Genomic DNA, 24926 nt, shown 5'->3' with positions numbered 1-24926 from the left:
ACATTGCTAAGTGATGTGTGGTTTTTGTAGGGAGAAATGGAAGGGATTAGAATCTGAAATTGAATAATTAAAGTTACTAATCCCAACCTTTTGGGGTGTTGTCTTCTCTGCTGTTTTATCAGAAGTTGGATGAAGGGTTGATATTTGTTTTGTCAGTTTGTTGAGGACAGACTGGTCTGGGACACATGAGCTTGCCATTAGAAAGAATGCAGGTTTAAGGCACTTCCTCTTTGACTTCACTGTTCAGACCCGGAAGCTCTCTACTATTTCTCCAGTCTATGCTCCAAACCGTAGGCTGGCTGTGTGTTAAAGCTGTATACACACAATGTTAGCAGAGAAGAAGAGGAAAAACAGGCCTTTTTTGAAACGGTCACACATTATTCAGAGGCGGTTTGCTGTGATGATTGCTTTCAGTCAAATCAGATAAATTGCCTAAACTATCTACTTTTGCTGTGTCACATATTTATAGCAGTTCGCTACCAGGTGAAACCAGAAACAAACAATGTACAGCTCCTATGAAATGATCTGAATCGACTGTATTAGTGGAGATATTTGACTTTATTTGGATGTCGGCGGTGATGCCTTTGCAGCCATTTGTTATTCTTTTCATCAAGTGGAAATATCATCAGTGTCAGTGATTCCCAATATCTCTGAGTCGGAATTACATGTCGGAGGCTGACATGGACCATTTTTCCCACCCTGCTTTTTTCACAGAAATAAACAGATCTGGTCAGTGTAAAAACGCAGCTTTTCAATAGATTTAAGTCAATAACACTGAGGGCATGAAAATACGTGAAGAGCTTGTTTATGAAACTGGGACAATATGAATAGTGCAGTCTTTGTCTAAGAAACTGTTGCTTTGTTTTACTTTTTGCCAGTTTATTTGTACTGAGTGTGCAATATACAGTACGTACTCAAATACATCGTGGACATACCAAGATTCTATTCATTCTTTTTCATGCCTTTTAGGATTTTAGGTCTAACGGTTGTTTTCGTTACATACTTAATGAAGTACACCACCCTCTCATTTTCCCCTATACATTTCCCACTCAGCAGTAAGTTGTTGAATCAAACTCCTCTCGCCAAGAGTTTCCCCTGAATGCCACGGGGTGACTCAGCTTTGTTGCTTGTGTGTGTGTGTAAATGTGTGTTGTCAAAGTGTTTATGTGCTGTTCTTAGAGGACTTGAATCAGTGTGGGTTTGAATACCCTCCAACATTTGGCTGTGGCTAGAGTGGGCAGTTTTTCTTCTCTGTGGAGGGTTGGATTGATGGAGGGGGGGCGGATGATAGGGGGGCAGTTCACTGAACAAGATGCTCTTTGATATCCTCCAGACAAGTTGCATCACTGCTATTGGCTCGGAAATGCTGACCTGGATATTTAGGTGCAGCAAGTTTATGTAAAGTCTTTCCAGGCCTGCATGAGTGTGTGTTGGTGTTTTTATATCTATTCTCTATCTCCTCCATCAAGTAGCAACTTTCCAGGACCTAATTAGGGGCAGAGAGGGCCACTATTGACTCTGAACACAACAGACCCCGCTTGCTAATGAGACCTCAGAAAATAAAGATCACTGACACAAAGGGAGCCGTTTTTTCTGAAATCTTTTAATTAATTCACTTTTTCTTTGTCTCTTTTCAGCCCCAAAGACCTGCAGCCCAAAGCAGTTTGTGTGTAAAGATGGGGTGACGTGCATCTCTAAAGGCTGGCGCTGCGATCGGGAGAAAGACTGCCCAGACGGCTCTGACGAGGAGCCTGATGTTTGTAAGTCTGAAAGAGATAAGAAAGAACCACTTTGTGTGATACACTGTGGTTTACCTTCTTGTGTACCCTGACTGTTATGATCTCGCTGCATTTTACTTTCACAGCAGAGTGAACTTTGGCTGACACGCACGTATATTTGCTTCATGTAGCATCATCAGCCAATCTGTGCAAGAGACGTGTGAATTATGCAGATTGATTTGACTTGTTCAACAGGTACAAAACTGGCTCGCACATGGGACTAAAACCTGCTGTGCTGGCTGTTTGACTATCAAAAATATGCTAATATGTTACTGTAGCCTTTGATTCCTCCAAATATATCCTAAAAGCAGTCGACGGCTAACAAACTGAGAGTGTAGGCCTACTAGATTTATTTGGCTAACCACTGGCAGGCTGCACAAAACAATGGGCTGTATTATCATTCACTGACAGAGGTCATTCTGCCTTTAAACAGTCCTGTCATGCCCAATTATGAGATTTACAAAGTTTGTCTTTCTTTGATGAATGTGATTTGCGTTGGCATTCAGAGCCACAGAGGATGCAGTCATGAGACAAAACCAAACCAAAAGTAGTACTAAAAAAAGACAGCCGTCGTTTCAAAGTCTTCATTAGAGTTGAGATGCTTTGAGGCTGAATCCCTGGGGAGGGAATGAAAGCAGCAGTGTCTTTTTGGTCAGCCTCTTAGACTGAAACGCCTGTAGTTTTCTAAGAGGACAGGGAGCCTGGGATGGGTGGGGGGCAGTGTGTGGGTGTGTACAAGTTACTTTATTGGGGGGGGGTTAGCCTGGGAGAGAGTGAGTGAGTGAGCGACAGGGAGGCCATGGTAGAGGCTGTAGCTGCAGTCTAGACACAGAGACTGTATGAGAGTAGGTCTGGAAGTCATTAGAGACTCGCCCAGAGCAATGGAGAAACCTGCTGTTTTTCACAACCTGCTCTTTCCCTCCCTTCTCATCTGCTGGCCAGCCTTCTTCCGCGTCTCTATCTGGGACAGAAATGACAGTGACTCCATCCCCTGTCTCCTGCTACTCCCTCAGATAGAGCTTACGCCAAACTCTCAAAACAACAGTTAGAGGACCTGTGCTTTGCAGAGAGCACACATTTTGCAGTATCACCCAACAAGTGAGTCAGACTCAGAAGAAATATGAATTCTTACCTTAGATTTTTAAGAATTTAGATGTTTTCTTGAAGTGAAGATTGGTCAGAAAGCTGCCAAGTACAAGTAATGCTGGAGTAAACACGTTTATTTGCTGCTTTAGAGGAGTCAGTACAGAAGGTTAAGTAGTTGAAATTGTGGCTTTCTTTTGTGTGCTTTATTAAAATGAAAGGACAAGTCTGGTGATATTCTGTGGTTTTCTTTTTGTAAACAAAGTTAATGAAAAAAGAAGCTGAACTGATCCTCCCAACAACCATTGAGTCACAGAGGCTTCATACAGCTTACTCCTCTCTTGTTGTTCAAAAATTGTTACAAACACATCAGTGAGTCATGCTGTGGACATGGCCACTGTATCGTATTTGAATTACTAACACATACAAAAAGTTGCTAGTTCACCAAATCCGTGGTTGAATAGTCCCCAACAAATGCAGTATTTACTCTTCGTCCACAATAATGCTCTCTACTGCCAAATCATCAGAAAACAAAGAAAGAAATGCTAAAAAACATGACGTTTGTAGCAGAGCAGGAGCTGCATATCGAAGCTGTGGACTACTGAATGAATCTCCGTCCAGTTAAATACGGTTGATCAGCATTTTCGCAGCTCATCACATGTAAACAGTGTAGAGGAAAACCGGTAATCCTCTTTTCTGTGCAGGAGAAGTTGTCACAAGGACTGAACATTGAAATTAAAACGCCCTGCTGTCATATGAGAACGTTTCATGAGCCCGTATCCCAAACTGTATGTGCTCCACCCATGCACTGAGTAACATTTGGAGTTGCATTGTTGTGATAAATGTGCTCTTTGTGAAGGTGCTTTTGCGGATGTTTCTGGTTGAAAGATGCATGAGAAAGGTTTATTTATTCACTCATGTGGATGGGGCTTCACAGTGGTCTTTGTTAGTGTGTTGGCTATTGCCGGGGAAGTCAGCCACTGTCCAGTGCAGCTGCTTTGCCCTGCTGTGTAACCCCCACAATGCTGTTCTTTGTACCCTGGGGTGCTGGGTCAGACTGGCATAAAGGGACACTGAAAGAGTAAAACAAAAACAAAATGCTTGTCTGGGCATATAACCTTTTTATAGAACTTTGATCTGCATTCCTAATCAATGAACAATTGAAAGGCCTGCAGTAAAGATAAATGTGATGATTATTTGCCTGGTCTATAGCCTTCAGGTAGGGTGTAGACTGTGACAGAGCTGCCATCTCCTCAGGCTGTGGGCTTTATTGGGGTCCTGAAATATTCCCATGTGCAGTGAGTGTGCCCTGGAAGCACAGGAAGTGTGTAACACTGAAATGACGTCCCCTGCCCCTGGCCTGTAATAAGGGCTGTTTTACAGAGAGTTCCCACCTAGGCTGCAATTAGCTTTTTAGGAGATGAAGCACTTTTGTAACAGCCACTTTCAGAGTGGAAAACATCATCTCTCATGATGTAACGTGCATCTCACTGACTCCTACCAAAAGAAACGAGAGATAAATCTAGTGAGTTTTATCTCTGATGTACAGTCAGTGGTAATGGGACATAAGGGGCTTTATTGTCTGGTGTACATTTGATCAGTGGTTTCATTTACCAGACAGTTGACCCAAAGCCAGTGGCTGTGCTGTTCGCATATGGAAGAGGAAGCGATCTGTTTGATCCTGCTACTGTCTCCTATAAGCAGGCACCACCCAGTCCAGATAGCTATCAACACGTCAAGGAAAACAGCATTTGCTCAACATGAAAGAGTCTGTCGCCTTGCAGCACCTTGTTCCTACAAGAAGCTGCTGCAGGTGTGGGAGCGTGTGCACACACTCTGCTCTCTACCTTCTCCTCTCTTTTATGTGCCTACATACACTCTTCACACTTCCCTCACAGTGGCCACGCAGCAAACATTTTAAGTCTCTGAAAACGCTCTTTCACACCGTCTTCTTCAAACGGTGTTCCCCAGTAGTCACTGCAGCACAAACACACACACACAAATATTCATGCAAGCATTACATCACGCACCAACAGAGGAGGTTTGTCACCATGACTGTGCATGACTCTGAATCTTATATCAGCTCATACTACATGAGGTCATGTGTTTGTCGTATGAAAATGCCATATATTTTGGCAGTGAATGTTTTTTCACTACATCGTTAACAGTGTATGATGCTGTCATGTTTACTGTGACTGAAGCAGAGAAGCACTGGTTGTAGCACTACTGTAGATAAAATCATAGTACTGATTGGCTGTAAAACCCTAACAATAACATTACTTTATCTTATTATTGATGTGACATAATTGGAATATAATACATCCCCTTCATCCTCAGAGTCCAAAGCACCCTTCAGTTTCAAATTTCCAATAATTCTAGCCTCTGTAGTCACCTTCGTCTTCATTCTTTCACTTCATCCGACAGGGATAGGATTAAATTAGACTCCATTTGAACACATATTTTCAGCATGCATGTCAAAGACTCAGAAGTGTCCCATGATTGGTTGTTAACGGCAGAATTTATGGAGGAACGGCAGAAATCTATGAAAGCAGAAATATCTGTAGACACAGACTGCATATGCTCTATTTAAGGGTGTGGTGAGCCGAATGCGACCCACAGGCCACCAGCCAACCATTTTTAGATGAGGAGTTGAGGCTGGGGCAGGAGAGAGGGCAAAGCTGGCCCCTTGAAGCGGGACAATAGAGCACGGCCTGTGTTCAGCCAAGAAAAGCGTGTCAGGGATTTAAATTTTAAAAAGATCATTATGTAATGTCAGCAGGGCTCTCTGCCGAGGGGGAGGCAAGGATCAAGGCTGGGACAAGACGGGAGACAGAGTGGCGTTCATGATGCGGGAGAATGAGAAGCATGAACGATAATGATATGATTATGTGGGTGATTGAAGCCCCCACCCTGCGTCTTGAAGGTATAGACACACAGATGCTGAACACCTGGCTGTGCCTTGTGGCTGGCTTTCGGCTCTTTACAGCAAACTGCCTTGTGTCCGATTAGCTGCACTAATAAATGACTGCATCCTGTATGCGAGAATTCATTATTGAACACTCAGCTTGTCTTCTGCAGCGGTTATTTCACTTCGCTCTCGACGATGACGATTACTCTCATCCTCCTCGCCAGCCCCCCTGGGCCTTTCCTGTCATTTGCATAGCTGTTTTTCTATGCAATAATTAGAGCATTAGAAAACTAATTCAAAGGACAGACAACTACATAACAAATGAAAATGACTGTCTGGAGACGGGCTCGGTGCTTAATTTGTGATGATTAAAGTTAGTCTCTTGCTTTGTGGGGAAGAAGTGGAAACAAAAACAGCCTTCTTCTAAGTGCCTGTCAGATATTTAGTCATTCTGGAGCAGCATTATGGCCCCCTATCTGCCTCCTGCAAGAAAAACTTGCACAATACTAATAGTTTTAAGCTAATCCTCTGTCCATTGTGAGGAAATAAGAGGCGAATGAATCAAATAATGAGTCTGTTCAATCTCAGCAATAGAGTCGCTATGTAAGAACCTTATTCAGCAGGCAATAGGTCTATTTTTCCTCTTTCATCTGTGTGTGTTTGTGAAAAGGGAGAAAGACAGAATAAGCGTCTGCCTGCATGAGCACTCGCATGCAACCGTGTGTGAAAGAGGTGCGCTATTAGGACTTCCATTATCTGTCCTTTTATGCTTAAGCCAGGTGAATGGCTTCTTTATGAATTTCCCCGTTGATTTCCTTTGTGTCCATTCGCTTGCTTTTCCCCTTTCATAAGCAACACCGATATAGGCCCAATCTATTTATTTGGCTGGGGTATCCGGTGGTGTTGTCCTCTATGAATCTTGCAATGTACTTTTCTGATAGAAATGTTTGCTTTGTGGTTTCTCTGCCCCGAGGAGCAGTGGTGCCGCTGTGTTTGGAGAACGCTCAGTTTGTTGTGCTTTCTAGAGCTGGATTTAGCCTTCCTGCTTTGCTTGTCACCCTGCCAGCCACCCCAGAAGCCCCCCAGGAAGGAATGAAAATGTGCTGTTGATATCTTGGAAGGAGAGGGGTGAGCAGGGAGACTCAAGATCCAACCATCAAGTGCAGCGTGCAGAGAGGGCACACCAGGGTTAAAACCTGAGGTGGTTAGAATAAACTGCATTTATGATGTAAATTCGTATAAACACTCTGTCAAGATGTGGTGTGATTGCCTAAACAATGAAGGAAATCAAGTGGCTGAAAATAAACACACTCTAGTGTTTGTGAGGCACCCACAGGTGTGTTTGGAGTGGCAGGTTAATGTGTTGTGCTCACCTGAAGGGGGAAGTGTTTATGACAGAGCTGTCAGACACAAACTGCGGTGAGGTGCAGGTATTGTTTCCCTCACCACGCCGATGCCCCTCTGACACCTGTGGTCTTCTTGACATGACCGTGTTGATCGTAATACAAACTCCCATGTTAGCCACTGGGTCCTCTCCTCGGCCTAAATGAAGCTCTGGTGTTGTCGCGTCTTGCTTTTGGTGCCATGTCCTAGTTTTCTTTGGAGTTTTGTGTCTTTGGCAGGGCAGGCGATTTTCGGGGGGGTGGGGGGGGTCAAGGGGTGCCTTGGGGCTGCTTGGTCAGGGTTTGGATGCTCCATCCAAGAATATGTCATGTGGGCCAAGAGCATGACAGAGAGGACCAGCTGGTTTGTGGGGACTTGGTCATCAGTGGTCAGAGAAACCCAGTATTAGTATGTCATTAAGAGCCGCCGGCAGTGAAGTGGAGCAGCGCTATTTATTCATGAGGTGTATTTATGGATAAACATATTAAATTATTCATCTATATCTGGATGGTTGATGTCTGTGAAACGTATCAGGGTTAGTTTAATTATCTAATGCTTGTTAGTGGGATGTGCTGTAATAGTTTGGATATGTATGTGTGTATGAACCAGTGAATGGAAAATCCCCACAGCCTAACAAGCTCTGGGCTCAGGGACAGCCTGATCCAGACCCAGATCTTGACTCCCTCTCAGTCAGCTGGGCCTCTCTCCATTACTGAAGAGGTATCACAGATCAGAGAGACGGTTTCCACCATGAATCATTCTGCAAAAACGCTCCTTTTGAAAGTAAAAAACTCCAAAACTAAGGAGAATTGTAATTGTAATTGTTGTAAAATATTAATCCCAAAACAACACATAATTAGAAGGTGCCAGCCCCCCTTTCAATACTGCGGCCCTCACCACTTCCCCACCTCTCCCTCCAGGTGGCTGTGCCACAGTTCAGATCAGGCTTTGCACGTGACTCTGCTTACAACACTGCAGCTCAGCCTGCTTTGTAGGAGGCCACAGCCGATTTGTGTGATCCAAACAATGGCCTCAGTTCTTTTGTCCCCTCCCTTGCCACCCCCTCTGCCCTCACTCCCTCGGACTGGAAAAGTGCATGTGATCTACCTCTATGTGCGGCGGCTTTAAGACTCCACTCGTGCAAGGTGTCTGAAATCCAGCATGCCACAATCTTGTTTTGATAGATGCTTTAAGAAGAAAGGCTTTGTTCGGCTCTAATGGTAGCTTGGTTGCCTGCAGAAAAGTTTCAGTCAGCTGTTGAGATTTCTTCTATATCGGTATTCACCTCGTACTTGTACTGCAGTTTTGGTGAACATGGGAGTCTTTTGTGTCTGTTTGTACATCTTAAGTCCAATTTGTTGAGTCAGACAGACCTACGGAAAAAGTGAAGTCTGTCTTGGTTCTGCTGACGTCTCTATGACGTCTGTAACAGTGAAGTGAAGCCTTGGAACAATACCTGCTTCCCCATAGGAAAAGAATAGTCAGATCTCCAGCCTGAGTATTCGCCCACTGGCACTCTCACAAGGATAACCTGTGTGGCTCCATGATGGAGACACCAGGATAATTTTCCTTGGGTGTCCTAATTGAGCTACAGGACAGAATAGTTGAACCCGTACCAGCCAGTCTTAGTGGATCTTTCACGGAGCTGTGTAGAGAAATAGAGCAAATAGAAACTTCTTAAAGAAAGAAAAAAGGTTTGGGCCTGCTAACCTGGCTCACTCACAGTAGAGGAATGTTGAATAAAAGACCCTGTTTAATTCAAATTAGCAATGCCTTTTCCACTGCGGCCCCACCGACCGCTGCCAGCTCGCACAAGAATGAGGCCTTGTGGGGCTCTGTCCACTTCCTGTAGATGAGGTGTTCCACTTGGTCTTCTCCGTCTTCTCTCTCACTTTCTCTGTTTCGTACTGTGTTCGTTTTCCACACGTTGCCCTCCCACTTACACACTTACTGTAAATGGGTCAACAGATGTTGGAGGAAAAGTGATGGGAGGAGATAAAGACAGAGAGATTGAGGAGGAGGAGGAGGAGGAGGAGGAGGAGGAACAGCCAGCAGTTTGACTTTCCACATGGACTGAGAAAGAGGAGCAATGCAGAGGAGTGATGGCTTTCAAATGAACTTCATGTGTCAAAAACAAAAAAAAGAAAGGAAGAGGTTCATGCATCTTGCTTTAATTTTTATCTGCTTTTCATTTAAAAATAGGCAGCAGGCAGATAAATTATCCACTGCTATGAGTCACATCATTGTTAATGTACCTCTAGTGCACTGTTCTCTAGAAACGTGGAATTTAAATAAAGAATTAAGGAGCTGCTGAGATTTAGATGAGACCATCAATAGGCCTACCGCTCTCTATTTGCTCAATATGAAGAGCCAGCTGGTGGTTAGCTTAGCAAAATGAAGGCAGGAAGCAGAGGGAAACAGCTAGCCTGACTCTCTCCAGGGTGAAAAAATACACTTACCAGCACTAAAGCTCACTGACTAACATGTTCAATGTTCATGTATCTGGTGTGTTAAATCCATAAGCCGTTTAGACTCAGCCAATCGCAGATAGCTGACATATTCGCCCAGTCGCCCAGCCCTAGCTGGCTAGCTGTTTCCCCCTTTGTGCTAAGCTAAGCTAACCACCTGCTGGCTCAGGCTCAGTTTAAGTGCACAGACATGAGAGATGTATCAATAACCTCTTCTAACTTTCAACAAGAAAATGTATGAAAATGTTTTTCACAAAATGATGAACTGTGTCTTTAACAAAACATCCCTCTATCTGCCATATTTGAAACAGAAAGAGTGCTTCGTATATCCTGTAAACAAGCCTCTGCATTGTAAGAGTGTATGGTTTCATATGAGTATCTCTTGTGGTTTGCAGCTTTTATAAACACATAAATTAGCTACTATTTGCAGTTAACATCATAATTTTTTGCTGTGATAATTATGCCAAAACTTAATAACTGTCTCCGACGGGCATGTTGGTCATCAGTCATGTCACAGCACAGTGCCCAGTGGACAGTTCTGGGCAGCATTTAGACTAGTTGGACTTAAAGACAGAAGTTGTGCTGAGTCATTAGTCTTTTTGTGGATGAAAGAAGTGCCAGAGTCACAAGGCAGGAAACGTCATCCAAGAAAAAGAGTTCAGTAATAAGGTCATTAAGGAGAAAAGCCCTTGCTGCCTGTCCAGTGTTTTTAGGAGTACATTCACTTCTGCATGGAGTTAAAGCTGCAGATCTTGTGTCGTGTCGTCGAGGGCCAAACTCATATTCACCCAAAATGAATATGCTTTCCTTCCCAGGGATCCCAAAGGCCTCTCTTAGCACATAGTACAATCCCGGGCCTGCACGCACTACACTGGCGTGCTTATTGTCAGTGTTTTTCCTCTGGGATGAATGTGTGTATGCTGTGATGTAGTGAAGGTAGTCATTTGGCTAGGCCCAGTTAGGATAATGGTGTGTTTGGAATTCCTGCTAGTTTTCCCCAGTGGCCATCTTTTGCTGCCACAATCGTTCTTTGAATGTCTGCCTTGTGGTTCTGCCTGCTAAGTTGGCAAGAGGAAAAGATGAATGTAAATCCATGACGGGCGAGAAGAGGAAGGCAGATGTATTGGGAAACAAAGTAAAGGGACCAAATGGCAAGTGTTAGGAAGAGAGTGGAACGAACACGGCTGTTTTCTTGAACAAATGATATTTTTTCTAACACGTGCCAATGAATTTGCCTGCCTTTGGGATATAGTTCAGAAAAGCATCCTAGTTTAACAACACATGCAGATGTTACAAGAGGACCGCCCGCAATGTAAAGGGTTTCCCAACTTGTAGAAATTCAGAAACATTTCTGTTCTTCCTGACGTTACGACAGGCAGCTCTCAAAGCGCATGTGGTGTGTGATTAATCAATCGTTTTGCTGAGTCCGACAGACCTGACATATGTTGTCTTATTACGAATTTACTAAGTGAAAGTCTGAACAATTTGACCATTACAGCGGACCCCATTACCTTATTTCTCTGCACTCGGTGCCTGGACCATGAATGTGATCATAGAATGCAGACACAGGCTGTAAAGTGATGGTTTTTCCGAGCTTGTAAGGATGTTTGTTTGGCCAACCGCGATGAATTCAGACAGTGTAGGATAAGCAGGGAGGCACCTCTTGAGAAGAAGCTGTTGAGGTTTATCATACCAGAGATTTTAGTACAGATGCGAGCAGCAAGTTGGTGCATATTTCCGTCACTCTTTGCCTGCCTGTTGTGTATTTCCCTGATGTGGGGTCAGCTGGCAGGTAGTGACTACACCCCTGAGCTTGAGCTTAGAGAAAGAGGATGAACAGTTTGTTCATCTGTTGATCTGGAATGGCTTTAACAGCTTTTCTTTGATCGCCATTGATTCCCATTAAGGGTGAGCATGAGGAAAGTCAGTGTTCATCTCGCCTGTTTTCAGTGTTTTCATAGCCAGGGTGTTTGCTGCACGGCCACCGCAAGTTACTTCTGCCTTGTACCAGGGCGTATAACGGCGTGTGATGAGATCCACCCAGTGGTGCCATCCACAAGCATGAAGTAACTGAAAGTTTGATGTGCATTCACGGGGGGAGATGGCAGAGAAACACTTCAGTGAGACAAATATGTTGTCAGCCACACATACTGCCCGCTGTCTGTCAGGAAGTCTGTCATCCACTGACAGAATGAAAGGGCAGCGTTTTATAAAGATTGATTTTACAGCATTTCTACTTTACTGAACAGTTTATAGTCAAGACAGGATGGATGAAAGAAACAGAAGGAGAAGGCACATGACAAAGATCCCAGGGTAAGATCAATCTTCAGAAATCGCAGCTACACCGTGCTGTACTGCATGTGCCTCCATGACTCTGAATACACCCGTTTGCAGCAGGGTGTGTGGAGAGGCACAGCTGGAGCCGTATTCACAGATAAGGTGGTGCACTGCAATTCTGGTATCCATTTTGGCGTGACATTGCGCTTGTGTTTCTTCCTGCTGAGGACGCTTGTTATTGCAGAGCCGAGCAGAACGAACAATTGTAGTGACTTCAGTTGAGTCGCACACAGGTCTCTCCAAAATCCACTTAAGAGTTTTGCATCTTCTGCTTTGATACACAACATTCATCTAGTGCACATTCAATATACATCAGATGACAATCAATAATGCATCGAAGAAGGGCTGTATTTGGGTTGATTTTAATCAGTAATGTCATCCACGACTTTACAGGATGTCTAATGTCTTTCTGTTCAGTTTGGTTGACTATATGTAGCCACTTTGCAGGCATGCTATGTTGGATTATCGTCGCGTCAGTCATGCCCAGCTCAAACAGTGTGTGTAAAATTAAATTATTAAATTATACTGGGAAGAAATAACAGAACCAGAAACCAGACTTCTTCTTGACAGGAGACCTCATTTTAGAATCTGAGCAGAAGCTGAGTTTGACGAGATGTAGAGCAGCAAAGACAGTTATACATTTATGACAACTGATTATAACACGAAAAGGCTAAACACTCTTTGGAAATAGCATAATTAGGCTGTTACTAATGAATGCAGTCTCCCTTCTTACCGTGTTTGCGTTTGTCTTCCTCAGGTCCACACAGTACCATATCTCGGTGCCCTCCCAACGAGTATCAGTGTGGAGGAACAGAACTGTGCATCCACATGAGCAAACTGTGCAACGGGGCTCCAGACTGCACTGACGGCTGGGACGAGGGCCCACACTGCAGAGGTATCACACGCACGTGCATTTTCGAGATATGCAGTATGAATGTGTGCAGGTTTATTCTACAGATCCTGTGCTGGGTCACCCTGTCTGTGTGGAAGAAGTGGGAGTCTGACTGACTCTGTTGTTCTATGTGTTGCTTACTTATTGTACAGTTCTCACCCCTGAAATCTTCACTCTGCGAAGCATCCGTGAAGCCACAGCAACATCATTTACCACATCAATGTGAAAATATTGGTCTGTGCCTTGTTACATACATGGTGTACGTGCAACTCTGCATGCAATATGGAGACACAACCAACTGTATATTTGACATCCTGGATCTGGGAAGATGCAGAACAAGACGGCCATTGATTCATTGTGTTAATGCATTAAATTTGGGAAGTTGTCATTTTGAAACCAGAAACTAGGAAGCAATTTATGATGAGGCTAAAGAATCCACTTTAAAAGAATGTGCTGATCCAGTCACCACAGGGAGAGAAAATAGAACTCGATTGTGCAAAGGACCTATATATCACTGGATGGATGAATTATTACAGGAAAGGATGAAGGACTAAAGGGAACTTAAACAGCATGGAGGACTTCCTCTACAGGAAATCTGTCAAAAGGTTAGCAGAGCAACACGCCTGATGGTGGACAAAACATACTGTCTGTCAAGTTGTTTCAAATTGGCCTTAATCTTAATGTAGGTTATATAATGTTAAACTACCCGGCAGGCATCATTACTGCTGCATCACTTACATATACAATGAAGTGCATGTCTTGAGTAACGTTGATTGGTATTAATGATAGATCTCTTTCTTTCTCACATCTCTCTGGTACAGAATGCAACAGTGGAGAATGTTACTGAGCCAGAACAAAAGATTTAATTATTATTCCGTCTGCAGGCTCTGAGATTTTGAGTGAGCTTGTGCACCTGTAATTTAAAAAAAAAATAAAAAATTTCATCTCCCTCACTCCACCTTCAGCTAAAAAATGAGTTGGGATGAAATATTTATTAAAGAAACATTGGAGAGAGGCATGGGAAAAGACATCAAATTTTCATGCACTTGCAGGCTGGCTGGACTTTGAGGGGAGAGTGAAGTGCATCAACTTTTTGGGGACAACGAGGGGGTCCGTGACGGTTCATCTCAGGGTTTCAATTTGGGATTTTTGAGTGTTTGAGTGTGTGTGTAACATCTGTTGACATCTTTTATTTTCTAAGGTGTTAGAAAGTGATACTTGTATGAGTGGTTTGCATTATGAACCAAAGCACAGCACCTGATGTACTTTTATTTGCTCCAGAGTAAATATTTAGCGGTGTGTGTCTCGGTAGCTTGTTGACATTGTTGCCCATGTTGGTTTTCTAAACACGTTTCAGTTGTTCGGCGCTCTGACTTGTTTTGGAAAATTCCGGGCATGTCTGTAATTTGAACTGTGGTTGTCCCAGCAGGCCTCTGGAGTGCAGCAGGAAGACTTTTGGACTACTGTCAATAATATTCAATGCAGTGCGCAGGGATCTGCAGTAGGGCAGCGGTTATGTGGAGCAACATAGAGAAATGTTCTGATTTGCATGGTTTAGTTTTTTCTTGCTCAGCAGGTTCAAGTTTAACGTCATTATTGATTGAGGAAATTCATTTGGTCAGACGTGCAGAAATACAACATGCACAGTACGGTGTAGCACCAGCAGTGCAGGCGTTTGTTTCTTTCATCTTCAAAATGTGGCGTGATTCTTGATCCTCTCCACCAGAGGTGTCGTGTTAGCGTGAATGGTCTGCCAGTGTCTGTGGGCAAAGTGAATCACTTGTGACTGATAGATCTCAGCCTGGTTTGACATGACTGTGTCTGTTGGTCTGTGACTCACTGTGTCTTGATTTATATCCCTCAGGATATGCGGCGCACTGTTGAAAACTCTCCATTATGAGCCGGTCAGCTGACTGGAAGGTGTGATTGTGGTGTGTTGTGTTTGTGCCCTTCTATATTTGATGTGTGTGTGTGTAGCCTTGAAGATGGTCGAGGTCAGTGGGGGGTTATTGATCGCGAGTGCAGGGCAAAAACATTTGTCGATTTGTCTCTGGCCTCCCATTTACACACTAATGTTTGTTTTCTTTAAGGAAAAATCCACATTCACAGCACATCAAAGCTTCATAGGACCTCATATTGTAGTGTTTTTGAACCATAGTAGTGAAAATCACATTTGGAGAATCAAACAGTCATATGTATTTCTTTTCAGACTCATATTTGCTGACATTCATTTACCATATGAGAATCCTGTAATGCTCCGTAAGCAGCAGAGTGATGGCAAAAACGGAGAGTAACAATAAAACATCTCTAAGTTATGGACTAAAATCTCCCAAAGCTTGTTTTCATCATTCTCCGCTGCCTTTGTACTGAGCTGTTCACTTCTTCACTTATGATCCACTGCCGGCTTGTTCTGAACTCCCCACTGTCAGCGGTGACGCATTGTGGTTGAATAGATACTTTTCCTTGTTTGTTTTCAGGGACAGATCTAGGCACTGTTTGCGTAGATCACGTCTCTTTCTAATGCTGACGACATTCGGATGCTGAGCCGATGGGTAACTGAGCTGACCACTTATTATGTATTTGTGCCTCATTGTCAGAGCAGTCTGCAGAGAGTGGAGTTAATTCAGCCACACGCATCAAGTGTTTGTGCACTTCAGCATCCTGCTGAGCTGTAAATATTCCACAGTAAGAGTGCAATGACAGCTTCAGCTGCAGCACCTGCTCCTGTGACCTACAGGTGCGCCTCTCTCAGTGTCTTCTGCCAGATAGCACCCAGCAGGATGAATAAAATTAGTGATCACAGTGTAATCTGTGGGTTTATATTGGTGTGTTGAATGGACTGTCACATATTTATGAGCAAGTCCGTCTCCTCTTAGAACCACTGATGCAGGCTTTTCAGCCCAATAACAATGAACACCTTTCACCTTAACAGCAGGTTTTCTTTTATACAATGTCTTTCACCTTCCTGTCCTCCTACGCACATTACTCCAGAAGCTCAGTCCTGTCTTCTTTCCCCCTCCAGAGTTTATGTCCAACTGCTCGCTCAAGGGATGTCAGGAAAACTGTGCGGTGACTCCAGCAGGGCCTGCTTGTTACTGCAAGAATGGTTATGAGATCAGCCCAGATGGAAAGACATGCAAAGGTGAGCTGCTCTAAACAATGGCTCTCTGTGCCAGAGGGTGGCACGCATTAAATCAATAATTCTGCAAAAATAGATCTTTGTATTTTATCCCTGCATGAAGTGGCAAACAGTCAGCAGATGACGGGATGAGAACACCGCTGGATATCTGTAATATGTTGCACCGACGACAAACAAAAGCTTACCTGGCTTATGTGCTTACCCGTCCGGTAAACTCAACATCAATGCTGAACTTCTTTTAGCTCCCAAAGCTGCATCAGTGTTCACTCAGGTTTTGGAGAAGTCAAGTGCAGAGCACACAGTGGGTAGTCCACAGGGCCTGGGAGTGTCGAGCATTTCCCACAAGATCCCGTTGTGAAACTTTGATCGCCATTGTTGGGCAACACTTGTATACCTCACTGATATAATAGTTATTTTGGAACAAGCCACCTGAAATGAATCAGCAACTCGGTCTGGTAAAAATAAATTGAGCAGGACACACAGAAATGTTTAAGTTTATAGGATGGGGCATGTTTTTATTTTATTTTCAGTTCATACCAACTGGAATTTATTATTTTCTGTACCTGAGCAGCAAGACCATCTGCTTCTGTTTCTGTTGTTCAGATTTTGATGAGTGCAGTGTGTACGGGACCTGCAGTCAGTCCTGTACCAACACTGAAGGCGCCTACACCTGCTCCTGTGTGGAGGGCTATTTGTCCCAGCCAGACAACCGCTCATGCAAGGCCAAGAATGGTAAGTGCCATTAGACAGCAGCAGGACAGAATGTACACCAGTCTGACTGACACTGTGGAGGTTCTGTTCACGTTCCTGCTAACTGTCAGCTATGTCCACGTTACCCCCCAGTTCCTGTCGACCGCCTGCCTGTCCTGTTGATCGCCAACTCCCAGAACATCCAAGCCACCTCCCTGAGCGGCACCACAGTCCACAGCCTGCTGTCCACCAGCACCAAACAGACCACGGCCATGGACTTCCTCTACGCCGAGGAGACCGTCTGCTGGATCCATGTGGGAGACTCCCCCGCGTCCACGCACCTCAAATGTGCCAAGATCCCCAATCTGAAGAGCTTCACAGAGGAGAGAGTCATCAACATCTCGCTCAGCCTGCACCGTGAGTCCACCACAGCAGGCAATACAACAGCAGTGTGTGTGTGTGTGTGTGTGTGTGACCAGGTATTTATCACGTTGTGGGGACAAAAATCTGTTTACACAGTCACATTGTGGGGACTGACCTCCCTTATGGGGACAAAATGCAGGTCCCCTTAATGTAAATCATTCAATTTTAGGGTGCAGACTGAGGATAGGGTTACGGGTTAGGTAAGGTTAGATTAGGTACAGGGTTAGGAACAGGCAAATAATGGTTATGGTTAGGGTTAGGGTAAGGCTCCAGGAAATGAATGTAAGTCTATGTAATGTCCCTACAAGTGATATAAACACAACATGTGTGTGTATGTGTGTGTGTGTTACAATTTTTTTAGGATATTTTATTCCTGGAGGCTACATATAAGGCAAAATTTCTCTGTAAATTTCAAAAGCTCTCAAAATCAGCACAAAGTCAGGGAGAAAACACTGCGCACAACCACACAGTGATGTGCCAAACATCTCATGATTATTTCAAGCTGAATTTTCTTGTTTTGGTTGAAGGGTTTTCTGTTGTAAGCATTTCACACAGTGGAAAACACAGACCTTCTCCACTCTGTGTTATGAACTCGCAATGGATCGCCTTGTTCTAATGTGATGTGCATTTGCCCGATTAGATCCTTTTGAGAAGCTTCTGCACCTCCTCTGTGGCCTCATATACAAAGGAGGGAAGAAGTCTGTATGTGTGTAGCACTTGACTCAGAAAGGTACATTCCATGCATCCATTATTCAAGCAGGCCTGGCTAAAATGAAGCCTGGACATGATGCATACAGTGCAGTCCAGAACAATACGAGACGAAAATACAGAAAAAAGCAGCACAGCAGGCATCCATTTCACACGCCGCTCCTGCAGCAGGTGGACCTTGAAGCTCTTGAATAAGCTGGCAACGGTGCGGCCTTTATCGCCTGGTCTACGTACAGTAAAAGCACATTGAGTCAGATGTCTTAAGGTCTGTTTTTCGATCCTGTTGATATCTGGAATGAGTGCAATTGAAATCAGATGTCTGCCTGTTTGATTTGTTGAATAAATCACAAGTCATTCAAATGTGCTTTTGGCCATTCAAGGTCTTCCCCACCTCTCAGATAGGTGGAGTAAAACGTTGAGCAACAGGCCTCTGCTGATCCGCACCTTGAATTATTATTCTTGTGCGGTTTTCACCCTTTGCAGATGATGATTTGGCTGCGCTTGTTGGTCTGAATGTTCCTGTGCTCATGTGGGTATGAATATAAATATTTCAAATGTGAACAGGTGGACTAAAACATGTCCTGAAATGAAGCCAGAACTGAACTGAGCATCAGTACCTGTGGAAGTGATGCGTCCTCAGCTCCACTCTGCATGGGCACAGCCTGAGTCAGAGACAAAGCATTCAAAGCAGCTGTGTTTTTCCATGACTCAAGTTTTGTTTCAGAAAACGCTCAAGACTTGTTTCTCCTGTAAAAATGAAACCAAAAGACAGGCCGAGGAGATCTGAGGAGCGTGATTGAAGGCAGGCGTGTGCTCCTGTGTGTAGACAAGTTGCGGGTCAAAAGCCTCCACACCCTCATCCCGCTTCCCCTCCCTCCCTTTATCACTTCTTCCAAGTTCCTAGTCATGTTGTGGCCTGGTGTTTGGGCAACTTGCCTTCACTGTGAATCGGAGAGAAAGCAGCCGCAGAAACGGCACATTTATCCGGTCAAAGCCAACAGGAATGCGTCATTGGACTCGCTCTTAGGAAGTTGGTCGACAGATGGTTTATAACTATCTGCATCGTCATACTAATCAGCAAACATTAATTGAAGCACTTCGCCTTGAAATAAAGCAGCATTGCATCTGTCACTCGGCCATTATGTTCATATTCTCTGCTCTGGCCAATCCCTTAACTTCACTTCTGATCTGCACACTTTGGACATGATGCAGAAACACTGTGATTGTATGGAACGATATAACTCAGACGAATCCTCATTCCTCTGTCTCGGTTCTGTACTTGCATACAAACACTGCGACTGATCACATCCACTCAGTGTGCAGCGGCTTGTCTCTGTTCATGTCCGTTTTCCATGCGACTAGAGAATACATGAACATGACAGAAATGGATTTCTCAGTGCAGACCAACAGAGAAAATGAAAAGACCAAATGATGACAGTCTGGCAGCTCTGTCCTCCACATGCATGCACAATGTGGTGTAGCTGTCATTTGGAAATGTGCTCATTTCAAACCAGATGATACGAGACAAGCTCTGAACAGTGAAAATTATGCATGAGGCAATTTGGTGTTCCCCACAGTAATAAGATGAAGATCAAGCAAGATGCACCTCGCTATCTGTTTTGAGCCTTGCTATCACCACATCTGTTATTAGCACATTATATAAAGAATCCTGGCATGAGGCTGAAATCAATCAGGCTCATGCAAGGAAAAAAACATCATAACTATCTCCTCACATTACTGAAATAATGCCACATTGATTGATGAAAACATGTATTTGTGCTAACAATGATGATCAGAGTCATTACAAGAACAAAGCTCGTCATGCAGCGTCTGTCTCACAGTGGACTCAACAATTTAAGGACCAGAAGAATTCACAGGAAATTCCAGTAGCTTCAGCTGGGCTCTTCACAGCACACACACACGCACACACACTGCAGCGCTTGTTGTGTGCAGGCACATCCTCAGACACATATGTGTGCGCATACACACACACAGGAAAAACGGAGAACTGGTTGCATTGCAGAGCATGGACAGGATGTGCATGGCTGTCGGGGACAGATTAGAGTCATGTTGCTGAAATAAGGAAGCAATTGAAGGGCACTTCCAGCATCCAAGTGACAGTATTGCTGTTGTCATGTCAGCACGTGCACGAGTGAGATTAGAGAAAAGCTTAGAGATGCAATTTGAAGGCTTTTTTATTGTTAATGAGACAAATCTAAGACAAATAACGTCCTGGTTATTTTCTAGTGGACTATTTTGCAGAATAAAAGCAACCATATCTGAGGCATAAGTAGGTGCTGGATATGACAAAAAACAGGAAAAAGCATCAAGCTTTTATAGTTATGATGACTTTGACAAATGGTGTCTGGAATATGTAAAGGGTTACATCCTTTGACCACTCTGCGGACCCCGAGCAGAATGCTTAACGTCAGCACAAAAACTATACAATACAAAGAGGCAGGTTTTTCTCATCTGTTCCAGTCTGTTATCTGGCCCGACTGCCTCGACAGCAGAGTTGGTCTTTTGGACAGCCTGCTGGTGTGCGAGTGTGACAGAATAGGAGGAGCAGGTTTTAGCTTACAGTCAACATTGAGGGAGCCAGAAGCAACCAATGGCAGGGGTGAACACACAGGAAATGATGTGTGTGTGGTTGGAGTGACTCATGACCTCAGTATGCCGCAGATGAGTTGTCCAGATGTGTCTCCACCCCCCTCGCACTCTCACTGTCTCTCTCTCACTTTCATTACATTCTCTGTGACTCTTTTTTTTTCTTTGTCCTTTTTTTATTCCCAAATTTCACCATATACTTAGTCTCTTTCTGTGTTTGACAGTGTCTGTTTCTTGCCCTTGCTAATTATGCCAGTCGCTCAAAGTCACTGTCAGACATACAAAAGTGGTGATGTAAGTCCCATGTGACACTGAAAAGTGTCACATATTTCACACATCTTTCATCTTTTGTTCAACAATAAACACAGAATACATATATCTGAGTTTGCTCTCCTGTTTAAAAAAAATAAAGTGGTAAAGATTACTGCTCATTAAAAAAAAATGCTTGCTGAAGGTGCTTGAGCTGCATGTGCACGCTTCAGTCTGGGCAATATTCATTCTCTTAACACATCAAGACTCCCCTGCAGCCATGCTAGCAAATCCAGAAAAAATGTATTGAAACAATACCATTTGCAGTGCAAACCCAGTGCATTTTAAACATTGCTGTTGTTTTTAAATTACTTTGAGGGACACATGTAATTTGCGTATCCTCGTCACCATTTTTTCTCACCATTTTCTATTACAGGAAGCATATTGTGAATGGGCTGTGCTGGTTGACATCATTTATTGTAAACTTCGGTTAGGACTGTCTTATTTCAGCAGGAAACAGCCTTTGAATACATATGGTCCTGCTGAAAATCAGTTAATCTGTTGTTTCTAACATATGTATGAGAGCTCAGAGCTTTCCCAGAAGGAAGCTGAGATTTACACTCAGTAGTAGATGCTGATGCTCCACGCTATGCACTGGAGGGCTGATCCCAGAGCTGTCACTAAGCCTCCCCTCCCTGCTTGTACTGTGAGAGCCACAGTACCTGCTCCCCCTGCACGGTGAGCTACAGTGTGCTGCTTAGCACAGACACTGGCCTGAAATCTCCTTAAGAGGTCATGTGCTGCTAAAAGGCAAGCCAGTCAGCACATATTCAAATCTTCTCTCCATTCAACACTTTATTCAGCTTTAAACTGCTCTCTCTCTCTCTCTCTCTCTCTCTCTCTCTCTTTCTCTCTCTCTCTCTCTCTCTCTCTCTCTCTCTCTCTCTCTCTCTCTCTCTCTCTCTCTCTTTCTCTCTCTCTCTCCACAGTTTTGCTCACACACATTAACCCTGAACTATGAAATAGGTTTTAGTCCTCAGTCAACACTTAAGTCCACCAAATTGTCCACTTTCTTTCCTTGCGAGCTTTGTGTGGCTTCCGGATCTTAACAGAACCACGTTCAGAGCCAGCCTTTTATTTTGTTTTGTTGTTTTTTGTTCTTTCTTCTCTCCCTGTCTGTGTTTTTCTGGGGTGACGCCTTCGCCAGATGCCATAGGGAGTGTTTTGAAGTGTGGGAGGTTGGCAAGGGGAAGTGGGGGTTGGTGTTAAAGCTTCATTTACGGTTTAAGAGTGACAGTTCAGAGGCATCGAACCCATATGAGCTGCATTAAAAGTAATGCTACTGATATATGACTACACTATTGATCCCCTGTGTTAGCAGCCGAGTACAAGCAGTGGGTGCCTGTGAAGATTTATGCCCCTCACTTGTACTCTTACATATAGTTACTGGAGTAAAACAGCAGTGTAGCATTGCTCCATTTAGCAATACATTTTGGATACATTATGTAGACATCCGCTTGGCTGTAGTTTTTCTTAGACCAACAGGGAGCACAGAGATGAACATGAAAACACATAGAAAACAAGTTGTTTAGAGAGAGCGGGGAAAAAATGAATAAGGCAGCCGGTTCTGTTTTTTCAATTATGCTGTGTTGTTTTTTATAGCATAGTTTCAGACAGACAGAGCTGCAGTTAATGAATCCAGACTGTTTTTCCACCTCTGGGGAACAGACAAAGGGGAGGGATAGGGGGATGATGCATGGAGGAGGAGAGAGAGGGAGAAGGAGAATGGGAGGAGATAGAAAAGTCTCTGGCTTTGCTGGAGCCATTTCTGTGCAGCAGAGGTGGAGGAAAATGGTGAGCAGAGGGTGGACATTTCATTCAGGGCGTTCAGTAAACTTTTAGAATATTGCACAATCCCCTCTTCTCTCCCCCCTTTGTTTATCCATTGCTTAATCAGTGAGTCAGTGTGTTGTGGGGCAGCTGGAAGCGTTTAAACAGAGAGCTCTGTGTTAAAAATTAAGAGCACCTTTGGGAATATAGCCCCTGATTCCCATAAACGTCAGAAATGCTGCTGCACAATGCCCAAGTTTCCTTAGTGGAAATCAGATCTCCTCTCTTTCTCCCTCTTTTTTCTCCTCAGTGTCTTATTTTTCTCATTTTTTTTCCTTCTTCTCTCCACCCATCTGCATTTTTCTTTTATCTGTTTTCCACTTTTACTCAAACCCAAAGTATTTGAAAGTGTTTCCCTCCCTTTGCTAGTCAATCTTCTCAGAAAAATGTGTCACATTTTATAAACACAGAGGTCTCCTCTGGAGTCACAGTCGGATTTATTGGTGCAGAGCTGGTAAGCTTTCACTATGCACTCTTTTATTGCGCTCTTTTGCAGAGGAATCTGCTTTGTCATTTCCCCCACCCAAGCTTTTCTTTCCTGGTGAGAGAAATCGATCCTCTGGTCTGCCCCAAATTACCGCAGTGACCTGATCGCCCTGTTAAACATACCAGCATATTTGACCTCCACACTTAGCACTGGGCACTGCATGACCAAGAACTCCTGCAGCACAACTTCAGCCACATATCTGAGGTGTTTGTGCATGTGTGCGAGTCAGTGTGTGTGTGGATAGTTCAGTCGCGAGCAGAGCTTGGGGCAGCTGTGAAAATACAAATCTTGTGGTTCATGAAGTTCTCCCCACACTTTCTCTCATTCTCTCTCTCTGTAGCTCACTCATAGGCAGAAGTATAGCTTCCATTCCCTGTATTAAGATAAAGGTTTTACAGTCAGTGTTGGAAGGAGTATTCAGATCCTTTGCTCAAGTAAATGTAGCAAAACCACATTGTAAAAATACTTGGTTACAAGTGAAAGTGCATTAAAATGAATGCAATATTATTTTTTGGCATTTAGCCTTTATTTGATAGCAGACAAATGCAGGGAGAGGTAGGGAAACACATGCAACAAAGGTCTCCCAGCTAATTTTAAAAGAAAAGCTGCAAAACCCCACTGCACACTAACTGCCCAGCACCAAAAGGCAGACAGACAGAGTACTAGGGAACACAGTGAAGCACTTAGCAGCTAAAACTGAATATTTGCTTCAGGTGTTAGCAAAAAGCAAAGATGTTACTCCATATATAATGAATGTGAAAACTGAGCAACAAACCCTAAATAACTTACCAATTTAAAGGGTAATAGTAGTATGTTAATGTGATGTTTTCAGCTTGTTTCTGCTGCCCCCATGTGGCCAAAAAATATCTGGAACTGCAAGTTTATTGCATTGTCATCAAAGTCCAAACTGTGCAGGCAGAATGACCCCTGACACTGTCATGTCATACATTATTGGATTACTGTGTTTGCATTTTTTAAAGGATTATTTTTTGACATTTCTGCTTTATTTTGAGTGGGGCTGGAGTGGAGTTTGATATTTTGCATTGCATTTTGTACACCCATTATAGATTTTTTTCCTCTGTTTGCAAAGAAACTTCTAACTGCAGCTGTCAAGTAAATACAGTGGTGTCAAAAGTTCAATATTTTCCTCTCAAACTAGAGGTATGCAAGTATAAAGTTGTATAAAATGGAAAAGCTTAAGTAAAGTGCAAGTCTATCAGAAGTATACTTAAGAACAGCACTCGAGGAGCGCTTGAGTTACTTTCCAAGACTCATTACAGACAATTGATCATTCTGGACCTTTAATATCCTCACATCTCCTTCAGCTTTAACAATAGCTTTCTGTCTCTGATCCTTGGCTCAGACTCAGTGCGGCTGAGCTGGTGTTTGAGGAAAGGAAGGAAGGGGAGGGAATGAGGGAACCAGAGAGAGGGGTATATTAATGTCTCATGTTATTCTTTTTCACTATTTTTCTCCTGTCTCAGACCCTCCCCATGTGGTCCTGCACCACTTTCAGAATAGTTTGGACAGTAGGGGTATTCCAGTTTCTGGCCTAACTTCTGTTTAAATTCTTTCAACTGTAACTGTAACTGTAACTGTGATGCCATGTGCACGCATCTAGGTGTGTGATTTTCGGCGACGGGTCGGGCACTGGTCTTCCCCACAAGCTGAGCCTCGGGAAAAATAAACTGACCGGAAACTGCACGCCCATCGTCGCTTAGCTACAGCTACGGAAACATGACCCTCTTTCAGGCAATAAATACCGTGTGTCATACTCTGTCTGTTCAAGTGACTTTGAGTGACAGACGCATTACCAAGACATTTGCTAATTGGAGTTGGCTGGCATCTCGTTTGTCAGTCATGAGAACAGCCCCAAGTCCAGTC

At 43.7% G+C, this 24926-nt stretch overlaps 1 protein-coding gene across 2 annotated transcripts in view; it reads left to right on the top strand.

The window, feature by feature from the left end:
• LOC139328724 (low-density lipoprotein receptor-related protein 1-like) overlaps positions 1 to 24926 on the top strand; it is a 90123-nt gene that overhangs the window by 15497 nt on the left and 49700 nt on the right. For both annotated transcript variants that reach the window (XM_070958691.1, XM_070958690.1), the window contains exons 2-6: positions 1638 to 1760; positions 12715 to 12852; positions 15872 to 15991; positions 16592 to 16720; positions 16832 to 17095. In XM_070958691.1, the coding sequence (XP_070814792.1) occupies positions 1638 to 1760; positions 12715 to 12852; positions 15872 to 15991; positions 16592 to 16720; positions 16832 to 17095 (774 nt within the window). The remainder of the gene's footprint in view (positions 1 to 1637; positions 1761 to 12714; positions 12853 to 15871; positions 15992 to 16591; positions 16721 to 16831; positions 17096 to 24926) is intronic.

The sequence above is a fragment of the Chaetodon trifascialis genome, chromosome 3, assembly GCF_039877785.1.
Source record: "Chaetodon trifascialis isolate fChaTrf1 chromosome 3, fChaTrf1.hap1, whole genome shotgun sequence".
Lineage (NCBI taxonomy): Eukaryota > Metazoa > Chordata > Actinopteri > Chaetodontiformes > Chaetodontidae > Chaetodon > Chaetodon trifascialis.
The sequence above is the reverse complement of the archived record's forward strand: the minus strand, read 5'-3'. Positions and strand labels throughout refer to the sequence as shown.